This window comes from Leopardus geoffroyi, chromosome B4, assembly GCF_018350155.1.
Source record: "Leopardus geoffroyi isolate Oge1 chromosome B4, O.geoffroyi_Oge1_pat1.0, whole genome shotgun sequence".
In the NCBI taxonomy this organism is placed as follows: Eukaryota; Metazoa; Chordata; class Mammalia; order Carnivora; family Felidae; genus Leopardus; species Leopardus geoffroyi.
Window position 1 is genome coordinate 95,659,264 of NC_059341.1, and position 20,172 is coordinate 95,679,435.

Sequence of the window (20,172 nt, forward strand, 5' to 3'; positions counted from 1 at the left end):
ACCCATGTTCCAGTAGATAATGTTTCAAGAATTCATTTTCTTTTTTTTTTTAATTAAAAAAAATTTTTTTAAAGGAATCTCTCCAACGTGGGGCTCAAACTCACGACCCCAAGATCAGAAAAGTTGCATACTCTAGGGGCACCTGAGTGGCTTAGTCGGTTAAGCATCTGACTTTTGCTTAGGTCATGATCTTGTGGTTTGTGAACTCAAGCCCTGCATCCTATGTGCTTGAGCCCTGCTTCGGATGAGCCCCACTTCTCTCTCTCTCTCTCTCTCTGTGTCTCTGCCCTTTGCTCACTTTTGCCCTCTCTCTCAAAAAACAAAAAAAAAAAAAGTGGGGGGCGCCTGGGTAGCTCAGTTGGTTAAGCGGCCGACTTCAGCTCAGGTCATGATCTCGCAGTCTGTGAGTTTGAGCCCCGCGTCGGGCTCTGTGCTGAGAGCTCAGAGCTTGGAGCCTGTTTCGGATTCTGTGTCTCCCTTTCTCTGACCCTCCCCTGTTCATGCTCTGTCTCTCCCTGTCTCAAAAATAAATAAAAAATGTTAAAAAAAAAAATGTAAAAAAAAAAAAAGGAAAATGTTGCAGGCTCTACTGACCGAGCCAGCCAGGAGCCCCAAGAATTCATTTTCTAATCAAGTTTACTTCAGAAATTATTTAATCAGCTAAATCCATTCTAGTATTATGTCTTTCAATACTACCCTCGCTAACCAACTGAAGTCAGTAAAGAAACTGGAAGAAAAAAAGTTTCTCCATTTCTGCTTCTTAGATAATGTCTAACATAGACTCGCTCCCCGATGTTTAAATGGATCACATGTATTGTGCAATGGTTTTTTAAATGATTCAGTAAAGGAAGAAAGTGAATTCTGCCTACTCTGCCCACATGATTGAAATGCAATCCTGAAGACACAAAAGAATACACTGAAGAGGGTACTATTAAAATATAAATCCATTGTGATAGGCTGCAAAGAATGCTATTATAAATCATGATAAACCCTAAAATAAGATAATGGAAAAATAAGTCATAATAAGTACATAATCAAATATTCCACATCAAATGATGATTGTATCTTCCCTTAATAAACTCACTGAAGTCTTAGCCCACTCGATTCTGTCAACTTGGTGCGTAAATGCAAAAGTCAAAAAATTTTTTTCTACCAAGTAGGCATCAAACAAATATATTTTATCACATTCTTCTTTTTGTCTTCACTTTTTAAAGAAAATGATTTCATGCAAGTTTAGGCAGCAAATGACACAGACAATAGTGAAGGTTATTTGGGTGATAATATTAGAAATTGGGAAATGCTGCCTTTGCAAATGAGAAACAAAAAAGGTCAGAATTGAATGAAGAAGTTTCTCCCAGGGAACGCTCATTGTCCTCTATGACCAAAGACGTCGTGTCTGTAAATTCACCTAAGTGAAATTACATCCATGGCACCAAAAACCACCCCTGGAGCCAAATGGAGAGAGGAGGGAACAAGCAAAGACTTACAATGCACTTCTCTGAGAAGATACCGGGAAAACAAAGCTTTGCCCCAGCCTGCCTTGACCCATCAGTCTTTGGGAGGGCTACACCAATTCCATTCCCAGAGAATCATTACACTGGTTCTCTGAGAGAGGGAGGCAAAAGTCAAGGCATCTTCCTTCCCCCCAAAGCAGGGAGCTCCAAAGAGAGAAAAGTGGGAAGCCCTAGAGATAGAGACACGGCACAGCGTGGGGCAGTGGTTAAGGACACTCTGCAATCTGAATCCCAACTTTCCCATTTGCCATTGTGACTGAGGGAAAGTTTTCTTAAACCTCTGCCCTCATTTTCTTCTGTAAAACATAGGCGATTATAATATTTGCTCACTTGGATTAAAGTAGATTTGTCATGATGAGATGCTTCACATATAATCAATAAATGTTAGTCATGATGATGAAAGTGATGTTGCTGATGATATGGTGGTCTACATTATCATTTGTGCCCCTCCCCCAATGGTGAGCTACTCATGGTGGAGCTGTTATAGTGCCTGGAAACCCATCAGGTCTGAACAGTCCAGAGAGGAAAGGAGTCTCTGACTGAATATCCAATTTTTCCCCCCCGGAACACTGCTTTGGATTGGTATTTATTACTTATTTTAAAATTCTTAATCTACACTGATCCACCTGAATTGAGAAGGGATCTAGGGAGAATCTGAGTTAGGCTTCACAGAAATTTTAAAAGACAAATTAATGGGAGAATCAAAGTACAAGAAAATGAACAATAATGAGTTTTAAGAACTTAAGGTTTGCGTCACTTTTTTGATATTGTTGTTTTTGAATGATTATTTGTTTTGACAGAGAGAGAGAGAGAGAGAGGCAGCATGAGTGGGGGAGGGGCAGAGAGAGAGAGGAGTGAGAGAATCCCAAACAGGCTCCTTGCTAATAGCTGATGCAGGGCTCGATCCTGCATGAGATCCAACCATGAAATCATGACCTGAGCTGAAATCAAGAGTCCTGAGTCAGGCTCGCTGTTGAGCATGGAGCCTGCTTAAGATTCTCATTCTCTCCCTCTGCTCTCCTACCCCTCTCACAGTCTCTCTCTATATTAAAAAAGTAAAAATTTTCCTTTTAAGGCGATGTGAGCTTTATAAGTTACTAGAGTATTATAAAATCATATTTTAATAGTTTTGGGTTTTTTTTTAATGTTTGTTTACTTTGAGAGAGAGAGAGAAAGAGAGAAACACATGCAGGGGAAGGGCAGAGAAAGAAGGAGAGAATCCTAAGCAGTCTCCATGCTGTCAGCGCAGAGACCAGCATGGGGCTCAAACTCATGAACCATGAGATCATGACCTAAGCTGAAACCAAGAATCAATTGCTTAACCAACTGAGTCACTTAGGCACCCCTAAGCTCATTATTTCATCTATGATACCCTTGGAAAGAATGTGATGCATGAAAAAAAAATACTTGAATTTTGATTACAGGCATTTTTCCCAATGTAAAAAAAAAAGACTTTGCTTCTAAAAATCCACCAACACTATCTCAAAGTATCCTAAAGGCAGGATGCCTGGGTGGCCCAGTAGGTTAAGTGTCTGACTCTTGATTTCAGCTCAGGTCATGATCTCACAGTTTGTGGGATTGAGCCCCAAGATGGGTTCCTCACTGATAGCCTGGAGCCTGCCTGGAACTCTCTGCCCCTTCCCCACACATGCGTGTTCTCTCTCTCTCAAAAATAAATAAACTTATAAAAGTATCCTAAAGGCAAGGAATATTTCTTTTTTCCCATATGAAATCACAACATACCTAATACACACTCTACTCACTCACTGAAAGTTTTTATCTGACCTTTCCAGAAACATGTGGATGTGACTTCTGGTCAAATCATAGAATTGTCATTTGGTGGAGGTATTTCTTTTAAACCCATCCCGCCCCCACCCCCCCCCCGAAAAAAAAAAAAAAACAAAAACAAAAACAAATAGTAAGGCTTCAAACTGAGTTAATTTGCAAAATTTAGAAATCTGCCTTAATTACATTTGGTGCTTGTTGTTATTCCCTAAAACGTTTAGTGAACTCCTTGTGTTGAGCGTAGCCATTGCAAAAAACACTCCAGTGGATTTTTTTTTCACACTTCTTCCCTTCAAAGAGCACAATCAGGTGCCACCTACTCTCACTTGATACACTCACTGACCATGGTATAAAAAAAGAAAAAATGTTTTAATAGAAGTAAAGGAAATGTCCAACACATTGTAGGAAGTAATAAAAACATGGCAGAGGCTGCTTATGAACACTAAGCTAAGTACAGGTCTCCAAGAAAGGACCTACCACAACTGTCCATTTTGCTGGCTGGAATGGTTGGCTCAGTCAGGCTTCCCAGCCACTTCCCCAGTGCTCAGGATCTCTTCTGGGAAAAATACTGCAACAGTGTAGTCCTGTCTTCTGCTGGGTCCTATCTTGATGTACTTCCAAGAAGAGAATCATAGAAAGAAATATAGAGCTAGACATTATTTTGGAGATTTTACAGATGAGAAAAAATGAAGTCCAGGAAACAGAAGTAATTTATTCCAGTCCAAACACCCAAGAGATAGTAGGACTGGAGCCCTATCTACTGGCCTCCATGGCTTCTAAGCCTAACAGCTGCTTTGGCAGAACTCAAAATTCAGGATTTCACAGAAAGCTTTAGCTTTATATGTCACATTGTTATTTATTTACTTATTTTTAAATTTACATCCGAGTTAGCACATAGTGCAACAATGATTTCAGGAGTAGATTTCTTGATTCCCCTTACCCGTTTAGCCCATACCCCCTCCCACAAGCCCTCCAGTAACCCTCAGTTTGTTCTCCATATTTATGAGTCTCTTCTGTTTTGTCCCCCTCCCTGTTTTTATATTATTTTTGCTTCTCTTCCCTTGTGTTCATCTGTGTTTTAAAGTCCTCATATGAGTGAAGTCATATATTTTTCTCTAATTGACTAATTTCGCTTAGCATAATACTCTCTAGTTCCATCCACATAGTTGCAAATGGCCAGATTTCATTGTTTTTGATTGCCGAGTAATACCCCATTGTATGTATATACCACATCTTTATCCATTCATCCGTCGATGGACATTTGGGCTCTTTCCATACTTTGGCTATAGTTGATAGTACTGCTATAAACATTGGGGTACGTGTGCCCCTTCGAAACAGCATACCTGTATCCCTTGGATAAATACCTAGTAGTGCAATTGCTGGGTTGTAGGGTAGTTCTATTTTTAATTTTTTTTTTAATGTTTATTCATTTGTGAGAGACAGAGAGAGACAGAGTGAGTGGGCAGGGGCAGAGAAAGAGGGAGACACAGAATCTGAAGCAGGCTCCAGGCTCTGAGCTGTCAGCACAGAGCCCGACACGGGGCTCGAAGCCATGAATCATGAGATCATGACCTGAGCTTAAGTTGGACACTAACTGACTGAGCCACCCAGGCGCCCCTCTATTTTTAATTTTTTGAGGAACCTCCATACTGTTTTCCAGCGTGGCTGCACCAGCTTGCATTCCTACCAACAATGCAAAAGAGATCCTCTTTCTCTGCATCCTTGCCAATATCTGTTGTTGCCTGAGTTAATGTTAGCCATTCTCACAGGTGCGAGGTGGTATCTCAGTGTGGTTTTGATTTGTATTTCCCTGATGATGGGTGATGTTGAGCATTTTTTCATGTGTTGGTTGGCCATCTGGATATCTTCTTTGGAGAAGTGTCTATTCATGTCTTCTGCCCATTTCTTCACTGGATTATTTGTTTTTTGGGTGTTGAGTTTGATAAGTTCTTTGTAGATTTTGGATACTAACCCTTTATCTGATACGTCATTTGCAAATATCTTCTCTCATTCTGTTGGTTGCCTTTTAGTTTTGCTGATTGTTTCCTCTGCTGTGCAGAAGCTTTTTACTTTGATGAGGTCCCAGTAGTTCATTTTTGCTTTTGTTTCCCTTGCCTCCAGAGACGTGTTGAGTAAGAAGTTGCTATGGCCAAGTTCAAAGAGCTTTTTGCCTGCTTTCTCCTCAAGGATTTTGATGGCTTCCTTTCTTACATTTAAGTCTTTCATCCATTTTGAGTTTATTTTTGTGTATGGTATAAAAAAGTGGTCCAGGTTCATTCTTCTGCATGTCGCTGTCCAGTTTTCCCAGCACCATGTGCTGAAGAGACTGTCTTTATTCCATTGGATATTCTTTCCTGCTTTGTCAAAGATTAGTTGGCCATATGTTTGTGGGTCCATTTCTGGGTTCTCTATTCTGTTCCATTGATCTGAGTGTCTGTTCTTGTGCCAGTACCATACTGTCTTGATGATTACAGCTTTGTAATACCGCTTGAAATCCGTACACTGTTATTAAGAGAACACTAACTGTATGTACAGAAGGTAAATATCCAGTTATCCAATCATTAAAATAAGATTTGCATAACATGTTGTGGATTTGTTACATATAACAGAAAGTAACCAAATTTACTAAAATTTGAAAATATTTCTGTATTAATTTATTTTTTTTTAATTTTTTTTTTAACGTTTATTTATTTTTGAGACAGAGAGAGACAGAGCATGAACGGGGGAGGGTCAGAGAGAGAGAGGGAGACACAGAATATGAAACAGGCTCCAGGCTCTGAGCGGTCAACCCAGAGCCCGACGCGGGGCTCGAACTCACAGACCATGAGATCATGACCTGAGCCGAAGTCGGCCGCTTAACCGACTGAGCCACCCAGGCGCCCCTCTGTATTAATTTAAAGAAATTTAACTACTATGAAAATGGCTTCATCATCTTGAATAAAAAAAAAAAAAACTTATATAAGTGTGTTATTATTAATTCTAACAGCATTTTTGAGATTTCACTATTACCACGCATGGCCCTAAGTGTGAAGATGCAGGGGGAAAAAAAAGAGCCCTCTTCCAACTTGCCAGCAAATTGAGGAAGCTGATAGAAAACAAACCAGTGGGATCCAGTGATTACAGCTGTGGCTGCATGGGGTATGATGCCTGTGGCAGGACAAATGAGGGGGACTTAACTGTCACGTAAGGAAGAGAAGGTTCCTCCAGACAGATGCCCCAGAGCTGCATCTTGAAAGAAGGGGACTAAAAGGAAAAGGGCATTAAAAGAAGAGAGAAGAGCATGTACCAGCCAGTAGGTGTGACAGCACGTGGAAAATCTGGGGACTGTGTGCTTCTAAATGGCTGCATCCCACAGGAGGGGGAGGGCAGATCCTGAAGAGGGTTGTACATCATACTGAAAAGTTTTTATTTTAACCAGAAAATAGTGGGAAGGTGTTGACAAGTTATATGCTGTAAAATAATGCGAATCAAATTCTACTATACAGTCACTGGTTTGGTTTGGTTTGGTTTTTCTTCTTCTCAACATCTGAAACTTTGATAGAACATCTGGGAGTTGAATGTGATAAAATCACCAGCATCCAGCTGTAGAGCGGACAGAAATCTCAGTTTCCTCATCTGTAAAATAAGAGATCATTTTAGGGTTGTTGTAAGAAGCACATGGTTAAAGCCCGCTAAGTATTTATTACAGTGGCTGGCATATTGTAAACACTTGATAAGGGTAAATTTGCACTGTGATCATCATCATTATAAAAATCTGAATTGGAGGGGCATCTAGCTTGCTCAGTCAGTGGAGAGTCCAATTCTTGATTTCAGGGTCGTGAGTTTTTGTCCCATGCTGGGTGTGGAGATTACTTAAAAAAACAAAAACTTAAAAAAAACCTGAATCAGAGAAAATGGATTAGAATGCTAATGGTTAATTTTAACATCTGGAGTTAAGAATAATTTTCCAAATCTGCTGATTCTGAATTGCTTAGAGTAATTGGGTCCCTTCAGAGAGAACTACTTTGTTAGAGGCAGCGCTAGGAAAAGGCATTGGTTAGCAAAATGCATTGATTATGTACTTGGGGGAGGAACTTTTCTGCTGATTTTATTGTCCAAGAGAATGTAAGAAAAGAAAACTTGAGTTTCAGCAGTTGAGAACAGCATCTGAGGAGAGCCAAGTGCTTGATTTGGGAGTTAAAAGTGGAAGAGGAAAATATCAAGGTCCATAGATAGCAACTTGGGATAAAAATTAACTTTTTCTTTTTTTTTTTTTTTTTGCTTGGCAGGCCCACAGGAAAAAGAGAGTATATTATGCTTTTAATTTGCTATTACATTGTATCTAATTGTTTATAATCTATTCTCATACTGTAATTACTGAAGATTATTTTTTGCTACATTTTTGTTATTGGAATATTTTCTGTAATTGTTCCAAATTGAAAATTTGAAATATGGTTTAACAATTTCACTTTGGTTGTATTAAAAATTAGATAGATCAGAATTAGATTTACCATGTGCATAATACCATCTCTCTATTAAAAAAAAAGGACTACCTCTCAACATTTTGTAGACTAATAGTTTTATTTTCTGTGTTCTGTTTTGTTAGTGCTCCTATATTCCTCCCTGTAAGAGAGAAAATCAGAAGAACTTGGAAAGTGTCATGAATTGGCAACAGTACTGGAAAGATGAGATTGGTTCCCAGCCATTTACTTGCTATTTTAATCAATTTCAAAGGTAAGCCGGTATTTACATGTGCATATTAAAATGGTTTGTAGCCTTTGTAGTTTATTACAAAATAAATCGTGGATTGTGCTCACTTGACAAAATATCTGGCCTGGAGATAGTCTCAACTCTTTCTAGCATGGAGTTAGGGAAGCCCCTTACTCTACAGGTGGGGAGGTAAGTGAAGAATCTGCAGGACAAAGAGAGAGAACTTGTGTCATGGCGCTACCCTCTGGATACTATCCCTCAGAATGCACTTTCAGATTGGAACACTAGATACTAGTGGTATTTCCTGAGAATTACAGATTAATGCACATCAACTGAACCACATGTGGATTTGCGAGCATTTGGGGGCGCAGCAAATCTTACCTTTCCTTTTCCTTTCTATTCCGATGAAGTATCACGAAAATGAGTTCACACCATGAAAACTTACTTGACTTAGAGACAACTCACATTATGCCATATGACTACAGATCGCTGGACTAGAACACTATGGTACCCACCCCGGTTAATCATACTAATTTATTCATTAAACATTGAATGTTCACAACTCCTTGCAGTACTCTCCTCTTAGATGTTCCGCAGTTACATTAAGCTTTCTTTTCCTCCCAGAGTCCCTCTTAGTGAAGGGCACTCCCATCGACTTGTTTACTTAGTCCTGAGAACGGTGAGTAATTCCTAATTTGCATTTCTCTTTTACACACTATAACTTTCATTTGCCGTCATGCACAGTGACTCTTGTCTGCCTTCCCTCTGCCACTGTCTTACTTCAGGTCCACATGATTTCTCAGCTCCAACAACACAAAAGTCTTTTAACCAGTCCTTCCACCTCCCACCTGCCCCCACTCCAAGCCCATTCCTCATGCTGCTGCCAAGGCAATTTTTCTAAAACGTGAATTTAATCCGGTTACTCCTCATGGTTTTCAAAGTAAAGTCCGAACATCTTGGCATGGCACATGCATCAGGTACCTATGGTTGCATAACAAACCACCCCAAATCTAGTGGCTCCCTACCACAATGACTTATTATTTCTTACAATTCTGTGGGTTGGCTGGGAGGTTCACGTGCAGTCAGATGATGGCTGGAAGAGCTGCGTGGGCCAAGATGGCCTCGCAGGCCCAGCACTTGGTACCGGTGTGGCTGAAGTGCCTCACTTCTCTTCCACTGGCTTCTCATCCTTCAGTAGGTTAGGTCGCCTTCCTTACAGTATGGTAGCTTCAGAGCAGCATTTCAAGAGAGCCAGGCCCCGGCTCTGGAACTTACATAGCATCACTTCTGACACATTCTATTGGTCAAAGCAAGTATGAGGCCAGCCAGATGCATGAGGTGTGAAAATCAACTCTGCTTCTTGAAAGAAGCTGCAAAGATTTTGTGGCCGTATTTAATCCACCACAGCATAGGTTCCTCAAGTTCTTGCCCCAGAGTACCATCTTTCCAGCCTCATCTTTATGCCACTCTGAACTGTGTGCAGTTCCCAGAATATCTTATATGTTTATATCCATGTCTCTTTATTTGTTTCTCCTGCTTCCCGACTGCCTTGATGAAGACCCCTTTTCTGAGCTGTTTTCCGTGATCTCCAAGTTTGGTTTGGTTGTATATACTTAGGATGCCATCTACTGCACGCAGACAGAAAACGGACTCAAAGTATCATAAACAATTGGGAAATTTATTATTGCATACATTAAGAAATGCACAGGTAGATCAACATTAGGGTTGTTTGATGCAGTAACCTAACGGTGGCCTCAAGAACCCAGGTCCTTTCTGGATCTCAGATCCACTCATGTTTACGATATGCAGGCATAGCAGTGTCCAGAGGCCAAAAGAAGACTATCTCTTTTGGTATGTTTTTCTTGGAATTAGGAAAGCTTTTCTCAATTTCCCATAGCTGACCTCCCCTTAGGTATTCTTGTTTAGAATGAGTTCTCTTGCCTACTCATAAAGCAGTCACAAGAAAGAACAATCAGAATGTACCACTGAGCTGGGGACCGGGCAATATCTCCCAAGCTGGATGGAGAAAGGGTGCATGGCTGAGCAGACAGGAATGAAGAAGAAGGGACGATATGTTGTGGAGCAGCCAAAAGTGCCAGTTACAAGGTGTGTTTTCCATGTTCTGTTTACACAGCTCTATCTTGGGGTTTGCAACCCTCATTTCACATGACTATGTCAGAGGAGCTTAGAAAAAAAAAAAAAAAAGGCACCACAAACCAATGAAATTAGAATATCTGGTGGTTGAACCTAGGCATTAGCATTTTAAAAAAATTGACTTTAGGGATTCTAATATACCACTAGATTGAGAGCCACTACATTATCCTTTCACTTATCACTCTCTACTGGAATCGTCTATATACCCGTCTTCCCCATGAGACTGTATACTGGTTAATGGTGTAGCACATCCTCTTTGGCTTTATATCCCCGGGACTTAGCGCAATGCCTGGCTCTCAGTTAATAAAAGTTTGGTGAATGAATGAATGAATGAATGAATGCAATGTGCCAGATTAATAAGGAGGAATTTTGGGGGGGAGAAACTGGTTCTTATGCAAATAGAAATTTGATTTCATCAGCTAGAAATGAAAGTGGGGAAGACCTTGAAGATGGGATGGCTACACTAAAGAAACCAAGGCTTGACAATATAGATACATAAGGCGTGTAGGTTATATAATAAGGAGTGGTGAGCAGTTCTAACAAACGGGGTTTAAGTCCCGTGTCAGGCTCTGCACTAAGAGTGCTTGGGATCCTCTCTCTTCCTCTCTCTTTCTGCTCCTCCCCTGCTCACCCTCCCTCAAAAGAAATAAAAACTTAAAAAAATAAGGAGTGGTGAATTTGTAAGGTGGAAAGGTAGCTTGAAGTTAGATTTCTAAAGGGTCATAAATGCCATACTAAGGAGGTCGTCTGTTATGTGGGCAATGACAATTTGTGATAAGTTTTTTTTTTCTTTTTTTAATCAGAGATTGACTTGAGTGGATATCTGATTTAGAAAGTAACCTGATTTAGAAAGTAGTCTGAGGGGCGCCTGGGTGGCGCAGTCGGTTAAGCGTCCGACTTCAGCCAGGTCACGATCTCGCTGTCGGTGAGTTCGAGCCCCGCGTCAGGCTCTGGGCTGATGGCTCAGAGCCTGGAGCCTGCTTCCGATTCTGTATCTCCCTCTCTCTCTGACCCTCCCCCGTTCATGCTCTGTCTCTCTCTGTCTCAAAAATAAATAAAAACGTTAAAAAAAAAAATTAGAAAGTAATCTGATTTAGAAAGTTGAAAGAAAGGAAGGAAGGAAGGAAGGAAGGAAGGAAGGAAAAGAAAGAAACCGGTTTGATTGTTGAATGTGTATCGGAGGAGAATGATGGAGAGTTAAAGGCAGAGTGCTCTAGCTCAGAGACAGGCAGGGGGTTGGGGAAGTAAAGAGAATAGTGAATGAAAAAAAATAACCTTTATGAGTGGCTACTGCATGACAGCTATTGTGAATAGCATTGCGTTTAGCTCACCAAATTTCTTATAATAGTTCTAAGTACTAGCTCCATTTAACATATGAGGGAACTAAGTCTTAAAGAAGTTAAATAACTTATCTGATGTACACAGCTATTAAGTGAAAAAAAAAAAAAACCAAAAAACTGGAATCCAGTTTGTCTGATTTCCAAAGCTCCTCCTATTATCTTTCCGCTGGTCCTCATGAAGATCCTGGAGGGCCCAGATAAGGGCAGTGGACGTGGCAACAGCTCACAGAAGGGTACATCAGGAAGATGTGTGATAGTTACAAGCAATAGAACTTAATGTAAGTGCTGAGGAACAGGAAGGTGTCACATTTGCCTGGGTGTGAGAAAGGACAGTCCAGCTTTGTGCTGAATTTGAGGGACTCATATATCCAGAAGGTGCTTGAAAGAGTTAGAAATGCAGACTTTTAGTTCAGGAGTAGGAGGTCAGAGCCAGTGTTAGGTCTGGGAGTCACTGGCACAAAAGCTATTAGTGGAAGCCAAGAGAGAGAATGCACCTAATAGGGGCACATAGAGAAGAGGAAGGTTGACAGTCTTGAGATCATCTACACTGAAGCTGTAGGGAGAAGGAAGGTGGAGGCAATGGCCAGATGGCGAGAGGAGAGTCAAAAGAGCACAGTGTCTTGGAAGAGGTAATCAAAAAGGACTACTGAGTGGGGCGCCTGGGTGGCTCGATCGGTTAGGCAGTTGACTTTGGCCCAGGTCATGATCTCATAGTTCGTGAGTTTGAGCCTCATGTCGGGCTCTGTGCTGACAGCTTGGAGCCTGCTTCAGATTCTTGTCTCCCTTTCTCTCTGCCCCTCCCCCACTTTGACGCGCATGCTCTCTCTCTCTCTCTCTCTCTCTTTCTCTCTCTCTCTCTCTCTCTCAAAAATAAACATTTCCAAAAAAAAGGACTACTGAGAACTCACTGTTTTTGGCAATCACAAGTCTGTTGGGGGGGCACCTGGCTGGCTCAGTCAGTTAAGCGTCGAGTTTGGCTCAGGTCATGATCTCGCGGTTCATGGGTTTGAGCCCCGCATCGGGCTCTGTGCTGACAGCTCAGAGCCTGGAGCCTGTTTCAGATTCTGTGTCTCCCTCTCTCTCTCTCTGCCCCTCCCCTGCTCATACTCTGTATCAAAAATAAATAAACGTTAAAAAAAAAATTTTTTTTTAAGTCTGTTGGCGATCTTTGTGAAAATAGTTTAGGTGCTGTTTCAGAGCACCAGGTTAGACATCATTTTATATTGGCCTGAGGGAAGAATGTGAAGGCATTAATAAGTGCACAGTCGTCTTTCCAGAAGTTTGCCATGTCTGTACGAAGAGTTTGGGGAGGAAGTGATTCAAGGGAAGCAGGAATGGATTCAGAGAAATGAGACTGCTATAGACTAAAACTGAGAAAGAGACGCTGTCCTGTTGAACATAGTAATGAGGCGAAAGTGGAACGCACCCTGAAGAAAATGAGACAGGATGAAATAGAAAAGATTAAGGGAGTAGTGGTATTTTTTTCTGTGAGGTTGAGGCCCTGTAACAGAGAATAGGCACCAGCAGTCAAGATGGTTTGATTCTGAACCCACTACTGAATGAATCAAGTGATCCTTTAAGCTTCCTGCCCTGGGTGAGGAAGTAGTCTCAGAGGTCAGGAGCTTGTGCCTGAAGTTGGAGGTGGGCAGGGGTGGCCCCTCCCATGGCTGTCTTGAGCAGCTGGCGGTTGTCTTAACAAACTTCCCTTCTCAGGCATTTCTAAAATTTTTTTAAAGTTTATTTATTTTGGGGCGCCTGGGTGGCGCAGTCGGTTAAGCATCCGACTTCAGCCAGGTCACGATCTCGCGGGTCCGTGAGTTCGAGCCCCGCGTCAGACTCTGGGCTGATGGCTCAGAGCCTGGAGCCTGTTTCCAATTCTGTGTCTCCCTCTCTCTCTGCCCCTCCCCCGTTCATGCTCTCTCTCTCTGTCCCAAAAATAAATAAACGTTGAAAAAAAAATTTTTTTTAATTTAAAAAAAAATAAATAAATAAAGTTTATTTATTTTGAGAGAGAGAGAGAGCAGGGGAGGGGTAGAGAGAGAGGGAGAGAGAGAGAATCCCAAGCAGGCTCTGCACTATCAGCATGGAGCCCGATATGGCTTGAACCCATGAAGCAGGGAGATCATGACCCGAGCCGAAACCAAGAGTTGGGTTCTTAACCGACTGAGCTACCCAGGTGCCCCTCCTCTCAGGCATCTCTAAAGGCTGCCTCCCCCAAACACAGTTGCCTCCTGTGGGCATGAATTCTGAATATCTTCAAGTCCCCACCAGGAAGGACTATCTTCCGGAATGTTGAGAACTACCCGGGGGACCCAGCCTTACATCCTATGCTAACTGTTAACTTGAGCAACAGGAAATGTTAGCCCTTCATACCTCCTCTGGAACGGTACCCATTCCCTATCCTCGCCTCCCTGTCCCATTCCCAAGCTGTCAGGGTGTAGATAGAAGTGGGGGCAGTCTATCACAACCAGAAGCACTCGAGACATGATTTTAAACGACTCTGGGAAATCAGAAGTTGGGAGTTTGGCTCTTGCACCACGACATATGCAAGAGGAAACGAGCGATGGTTGGAGGTGTGAAAATGGCAGCTCCCCGGTGCCGTCTACTCTCAGTACACTTTTTACTACTGCTCAACATGAAATAAAAATAGATTTACTGTAGAGACTCCCAGATGCTGTCGATAAGATGAACTTTATATTTAAAGTAACCTTTAGATTTCGCTCAAATGCAGGAAATTAGGGAGAATAGTTACCAAGAAGTTTCCATTTTCAAGAAAAGGATGGTACAGTATTTTAAAAATCGAAGACAAAGATGATTGGAGTCTCAGCTTTCACTGTTTGTCTTAATTAGGAGAGTTCCACTCAGGAGTAGAATCTGCAGTGGCCGGAGCAGCCACCAGGAACCCTGCCTGTAATGGGAGGCCTGTAATGGGAGGCCAGGCCCAGGCTCACCTCTCTTCTTCCCCCCAGGAAGGAGGCCATAGAGGCACTTGGGGGATGGCACTGGCTGCTTCCATTCATGGTCTTCCCATATAATCTCTCAGCCCATTGCTTCCCTCAGTCTTGGGGCTCATGATCTCATTCCAATGTGTGGATTTTCTTTTTACACCATTTTTACATAGATAAGGTCACATTTACCCTGCTTATACCTTTTTTTTTTTTTTTTTTTTTGGACTCTCAGTCTTTCCCTGGCTTATCCTTTCTCAGGGGAACCCAACTCACACCCTCTTACCGAGTATGCTTTGAAATCCTCATTCCATTGACTGGAAACTTCTCTGCAGTCCCAGGCTTGCCATAGAATTCTCTTACTTCATCTTTGCTTGATTGGCTTCACGTTGAAGAGAGCCTGTCCTTGGAAAACCGTTACTCTTTCCTCAATTTCCTCTGGGTCAAAGGGCCAGGAGGAGTGATCGGTCTTTATTTTTTGAACTTTTCCTTTTAGGGGGAGCAGAATGGTTTCTTTTTCTTGCCAGTTTACTTTTTGATATTTTATTTTACCCTCCTAAGCGGATAGTATTCACAGAGTGCACAGAGGAGGTGCACACACACACACACACACACACACACACACACACCAAACCAGTGCAGCCACACCACCTCAAAGTCTTGAATTCATTCTCTTGGTTCAGGCCCTCACTCTTTCTCATCCGGATTGCTGAAGTGATCCTCAACTATCCTTTCAGCTCTTGGCCTTTCTCACATCCTCACCCACACTTCACAAAGTTTTGTTTTGCTTTATTTAAACCTCTGTTTGCTCTTGTCATAATTCTCGATTATATTTGTCTGCCTTCTTATTGTCATAGGATAAAGATTGTGCCGTCCCCATTACAGCTTCAACTTCTGCTATTTAATTATATGCCAGTTGTGGGGAAACAAAAACAGAACAGCAAGGGGAAGAAAAGCCAGCCACGAGCCATACCTTCATGGAGCTTAGAGTCTGTGGCCACAGCATCAGACAGATAATGACAAAGTAGGGTAGATGCTCCAAAGGAAAAGTGAAGGTGCTACTTGAGATATTGTCACAAGGTGGGGAGTTTCCGAGGCCTGTATGAGTAAACCATAGCTAGGTGGAGACCAGCGGATGTTCAAGAGTTAGCTAGGTAATAGTGGGGGGAACAGTATTTCAGAATGAGACACCACCATTTGTAAAGGTTCTGAGGCAAGAAAGAGGTTGGTGAGTTTTAGGAACTGAAAGCCATCATGGCAGGGAGGCTGTGAGTGAGAGGGAGCGTGGTGAGTGTTGACACTGGAGAGAGTAGACAGAGTTTAGGTTTCTCTTACATGCAGTGAGTAGCCAGTGATGGGTTTGGAGGGAAGTGGTGATGTGATCTGATTTAAATGTTTCCACTTCTATTCAGCTGCTCCATTTACCTCAGAGAACTTTTTGTTTCCCATGCACGCTAATGCCTCTGCCCCAGTCCCTTCCCTCTTCCCTCACCTGGGGACACCTTCATCATTTTTTCCATTTCTAGGATTCAGCAGAGCGCAGCTATGTGGAAGGAACCCTGGACTTAGCCACTTCCTAGTGTGTGTGGTCTTGACTATGTTACTTTAACCTATCTGTGCCTCACTTCCCTTTGTAGAAGGAGGAAATAATAAAGTTACTGTGAGGTTATTAATGAAAGGCCATGGGCCTTTCCTGTAAGAGCATTTGCTATTATTATTTTCACTGCTATAAATAAGATTTTCCTCAAATGTCACTGTATAACCTTCTCTTACCTTTTCGAGTCTAATTAATTACTTCCTCTTCTGTGCTTCCACACCACTATGGTGGCTTTTATCGCACTGTTATGGACTTAGTTGAATATGTGCCTTTCTCCCTCTATAGATTACTAATCCCTTAAGGACTGCCATGATGTGCATCAGGCATCTGGGTTTACATTTCTCCTCTACCAGTTATTAACTGTGTGACCTTGGGTAAATTGTACAACTTTTTGATCTTGGTTTCCTTATCTATGAAGTGAGGACAACATTATCCATCTGAAGGATTTTGGGGGGTCAAGGTCATGTCTGCACAACAGTGAGTACTTAGTAAATGTATGTGTTTCTTTTTCCTTGCCCTGCAAATTTCTAACTACCAGGGTAGAAGCAACTATTCAGTGAGTTGTCTGGTTATTCACTGCATTCAGCTGTGAGACATGGAATGAATAAACAATAAGGATTTTATTAATGAGTAAAGCAATATAGAACACACACACAAAACAACTCACAAGAAGAGATTTTATTGTTAAATAAAAGAAATAGCTCGTACCTCTGATACTGGACAGATAGATCCTAATTTTTAAGAGATCATTGAAAGTATGTTTGTCCTATAGTATATATGTTTAAATTAAGTTTACCCTTAGCATTTTAGAGGAATATGGACGTTATGGCCTGACCTGAAGTTGAGGAGAGTGCTCTTTAGAACGCAGTTTGAAAGCCATTAATATAGAAGATTAAAAGCAACCAATTAGACTAGGACTGCTCACTTACTTAGGGCTTAGTGTTCTTATCTATAAAATTTGATAGACTGATGGATTAAATGATCTCTAAGATTCCCTTAAGCTCTTGAATTTTATGGTTTTGTGATTCTCTGATTTTGAAGGCTTGTACAATTACAACAGTTTAAGATGCTAGATAAAATCCAAATGGTGAAAGAGAAAGAAAATTAGCAAAGGACTAAGTGGTGAACTGTCTGGAGCCATTTAATGGGGGAGGAGACCGTCTTCCTACCTCCACAATAATTGAGTTTCATAATTATGACACTGAGTCATTGAAAAAGGTTAAATTTGGTTCAGTGTACTCTCCTTAAAAGGTAAGGAAATGTGTAATGCATTTTTGGAAATATTTTTACCAATAATATTTTAGCACTGTTGTTAGTTTTTATTCAACTTAAAAGGTTAAACTTCAGTTATTTGGAAAACTCACTTACGTGAGTATTTACTTTCTCTCCCGTAGAAATAAACAATATCATTTTAGGGGCAACAAAGATCTTCTTGCTACAAAATAGCTCATCATTCTTATATCATGATTTTACCCTTTTCAATGTCCTAGATTTCATCCATCAAATTACCACCACTTCAGTCATTTACTCTTTCATTTATTCAACAGGCATTTATTAATCACCTGCTATGTACCAGGCAGAGGTGGTCAAAGATAAGATAATAATACTTTATAGGAACTCACTGACTAGTAGGAAAGACATTTATGTAAATAAGTCATTGGAATACAGTGTAGTAAGTTCTATAATAATGGGAAGATATCTATCTCTATCTCTATCTCTATCTCTATCTCTATCTATATCATCTATCTTATGAAAAGTTTGGGTTGAATTTTAAAGAATGAGTAAAACTTTTCGAGATGAATGAAGACCAGGGAAAGCAATTTCAGGGAAAATGATAGCATGTTCAAAAGCATTAAGATTTACAGTATCACGGGCAACTGGAAGAATATGTAAGGAGCTTCATATGCTTGGAAAGTACATTTAGGGGAAAAGTATAGATGAACCTGAAGAAGTTGAATCATATATGCTAAGGGTTTGAGACTTGATGTGTGGTGGAAGAATGTGGACAATCACATTTGTGTTTCAGAAAGACCAATTTGGTGGCTGTGTGGAAGATGGTTTTGTACCAGCCTGGACAAGGGGTGAAAAGAGCTTGGGCAAAGGTGAAATTAATGGAGGAAAGAAGGGAGGGAATAGACACGAGACTTTAAGGAAGTGGAATCCACCAACTTACAGATGCGCATGATGCATGGTAGGGCTGCAGGTTAAGGAGAGGAAGGAATTGGATGACTCTGGCTTTCTGTCCTGGGTGACTGTTGGAGGCAACATCAACTAGGGGTTTCTGAGAAAGCTTCTTCTTTCCTGATAGAAGTACTACTGCCTCCTTTTTCCACTCCCTTTGTTCTGGCAGAAAAGTGGAGAGACGTGGCTTGATGCCAGGAGTGCAGAAACCATTGGGCAGCTTTGAGGTGATAAGCATGAGGAAGGACGTCCATGTGTTGAGGAGAGTAGAGCAAAAAGATAGAAAGAGTCAGCCTTCCGGCACCATCATTGAGCAGCTGCCCCTTCCCTGGCCTGCTGACCTCTGGATTTCTTGTTACGTGAGACAGACACCACTTACATGCATGTATACATGTCTCTACGTATATTAATAACCAATATGGTAAAAAACAATTGGTCAATTGTAAGTGAGTCTTGCAATGTCTTTGCATTTGTTTTTGACTTCTGAGGCCCTAAAACCAGATTTCTTTTAATATATTTATATGACGAATTTGTTTCATTGGCTTCTAAGTTTTCTTTTGGTTTTTTATAGGACAAATTACTAAAAGAAAAAGCCTCGTCTTTACTGGCAGATCTCTTGGGATACAGATGGGGGGAAAATGTGTATATAAAGATAGGAACTGATAATTTGAACAAATTCCATAGGGAAATTTTATTGAGTTGTGGATGAATTACTAAATACTAGACTTGATATTTGGTAAAAATGCAATTTTTAATAGAGCTTTTTACTTTGGGTTACTATTTACTCTGAAAAGTATTTCTTATAATGTACCATTAAAGAAGAGACTGGTTCTGTAGTAAAATTTTAAAAGAACATATTGGCTTTCTCTTTAGACATTGAATCCAGTGATATAGCTTGAGTCTTAAAGAACAAAACAGTGAATCTGGAATCTTACCCAAATTGAATCTTTTCCATATGCATTTGTGTCTAGTTACATATTAAGGGAGATTACATCAGAATTGAAAACTCTCTGTAGTCTCAAAATTTGTACTTTTTAAAAAAAAAGCAGTGATTGCTGTGGCTTCTCCAAGTATGCCACGGGATACACATAGAATTCATCGCAGAATTTTTTCAAAGTCTGACATCCCAAAGGCTGTCCATGACTTATAAACCTGAGGGTCTGTTTTCTGATGGTCATTCAAAGTGTTTTTATACTTGCAGATTAATCTTCTAACAGCTTTTATCATGTGGCAATAAAGCGAAGAATTTGATGTTATTAAATCACTCTTCATTTAAGACTGTGGATGCAGCCATCAAACAAAGCTCCGGGGGAATCTAGGAGGAAAACTACAAGAACCATAGGACAAGTAGGTCACAGAGCGCAGTGCCGTCAGAGGGTGGAATGCAGGACAGGGCTGTGCGTCAGGAGACTTCAGTTCTAACCATAGCTCTCTTCGTGACCGTGTGTGTGACCTTGGGCTACTTACTGACAAAGCTTGTGCCTCAGTTTCGTCTAAGATAAGATGGGGCCAGAACTAGCTTCTAGCACAGGTAGAGGGTATCCAAACCTGGGTGACAATCTAGTCATTCACTCCAACTCAAAGTGAATCCCTGCCACAACATTTTTTTGAAAGGATTTTCCATTTTCTACTTGAACATAGTGACCATGGACATCACCTCTCCCTAAAGAAGCCCATTCTAATTCCAAACATTTTTTTTTAAGTTTATATATTTATTTTTCATGAGAGAGAGAGAGTGGGGGGAGAGGGCGAGAGAATCCCAAGCAGGGTCCACTGTCAGCGTTCAATGTGGGGCTTGAACTCACAAACCGTGAGATCATGACCTGAGCCAAAATCAAGAGTCGGATGCTTTACCAACTGAGCCACCCAGGAACCCCTGCAAACAATTTTCATTGTCAACAACTCATTTGGGAAATATCTAGCATAGGCACCTTCATAGCGACAGAAAACAGATTAGAGGTTGTCAG

The 20,172-nt window shown here is 41.1% G+C and overlaps 1 protein-coding gene across 1 annotated transcript in view; it reads left to right on the top strand.

The window, feature by feature from the left end:
* KCNMB4 (potassium calcium-activated channel subfamily M regulatory beta subunit 4) overlaps positions 1-20,172 on the top strand; it is a 64,647-nt gene that overhangs the window by 21,899 nt on the left and 22,576 nt on the right. The window contains exon 2 of the mRNA XM_045465400.1: positions 7,885-8,012. Coding sequence (XP_045321356.1) covers positions 7,885-8,012 — 128 coding nt within the window. The remainder of the gene's footprint in view (positions 1-7,884; positions 8,013-20,172) is intronic.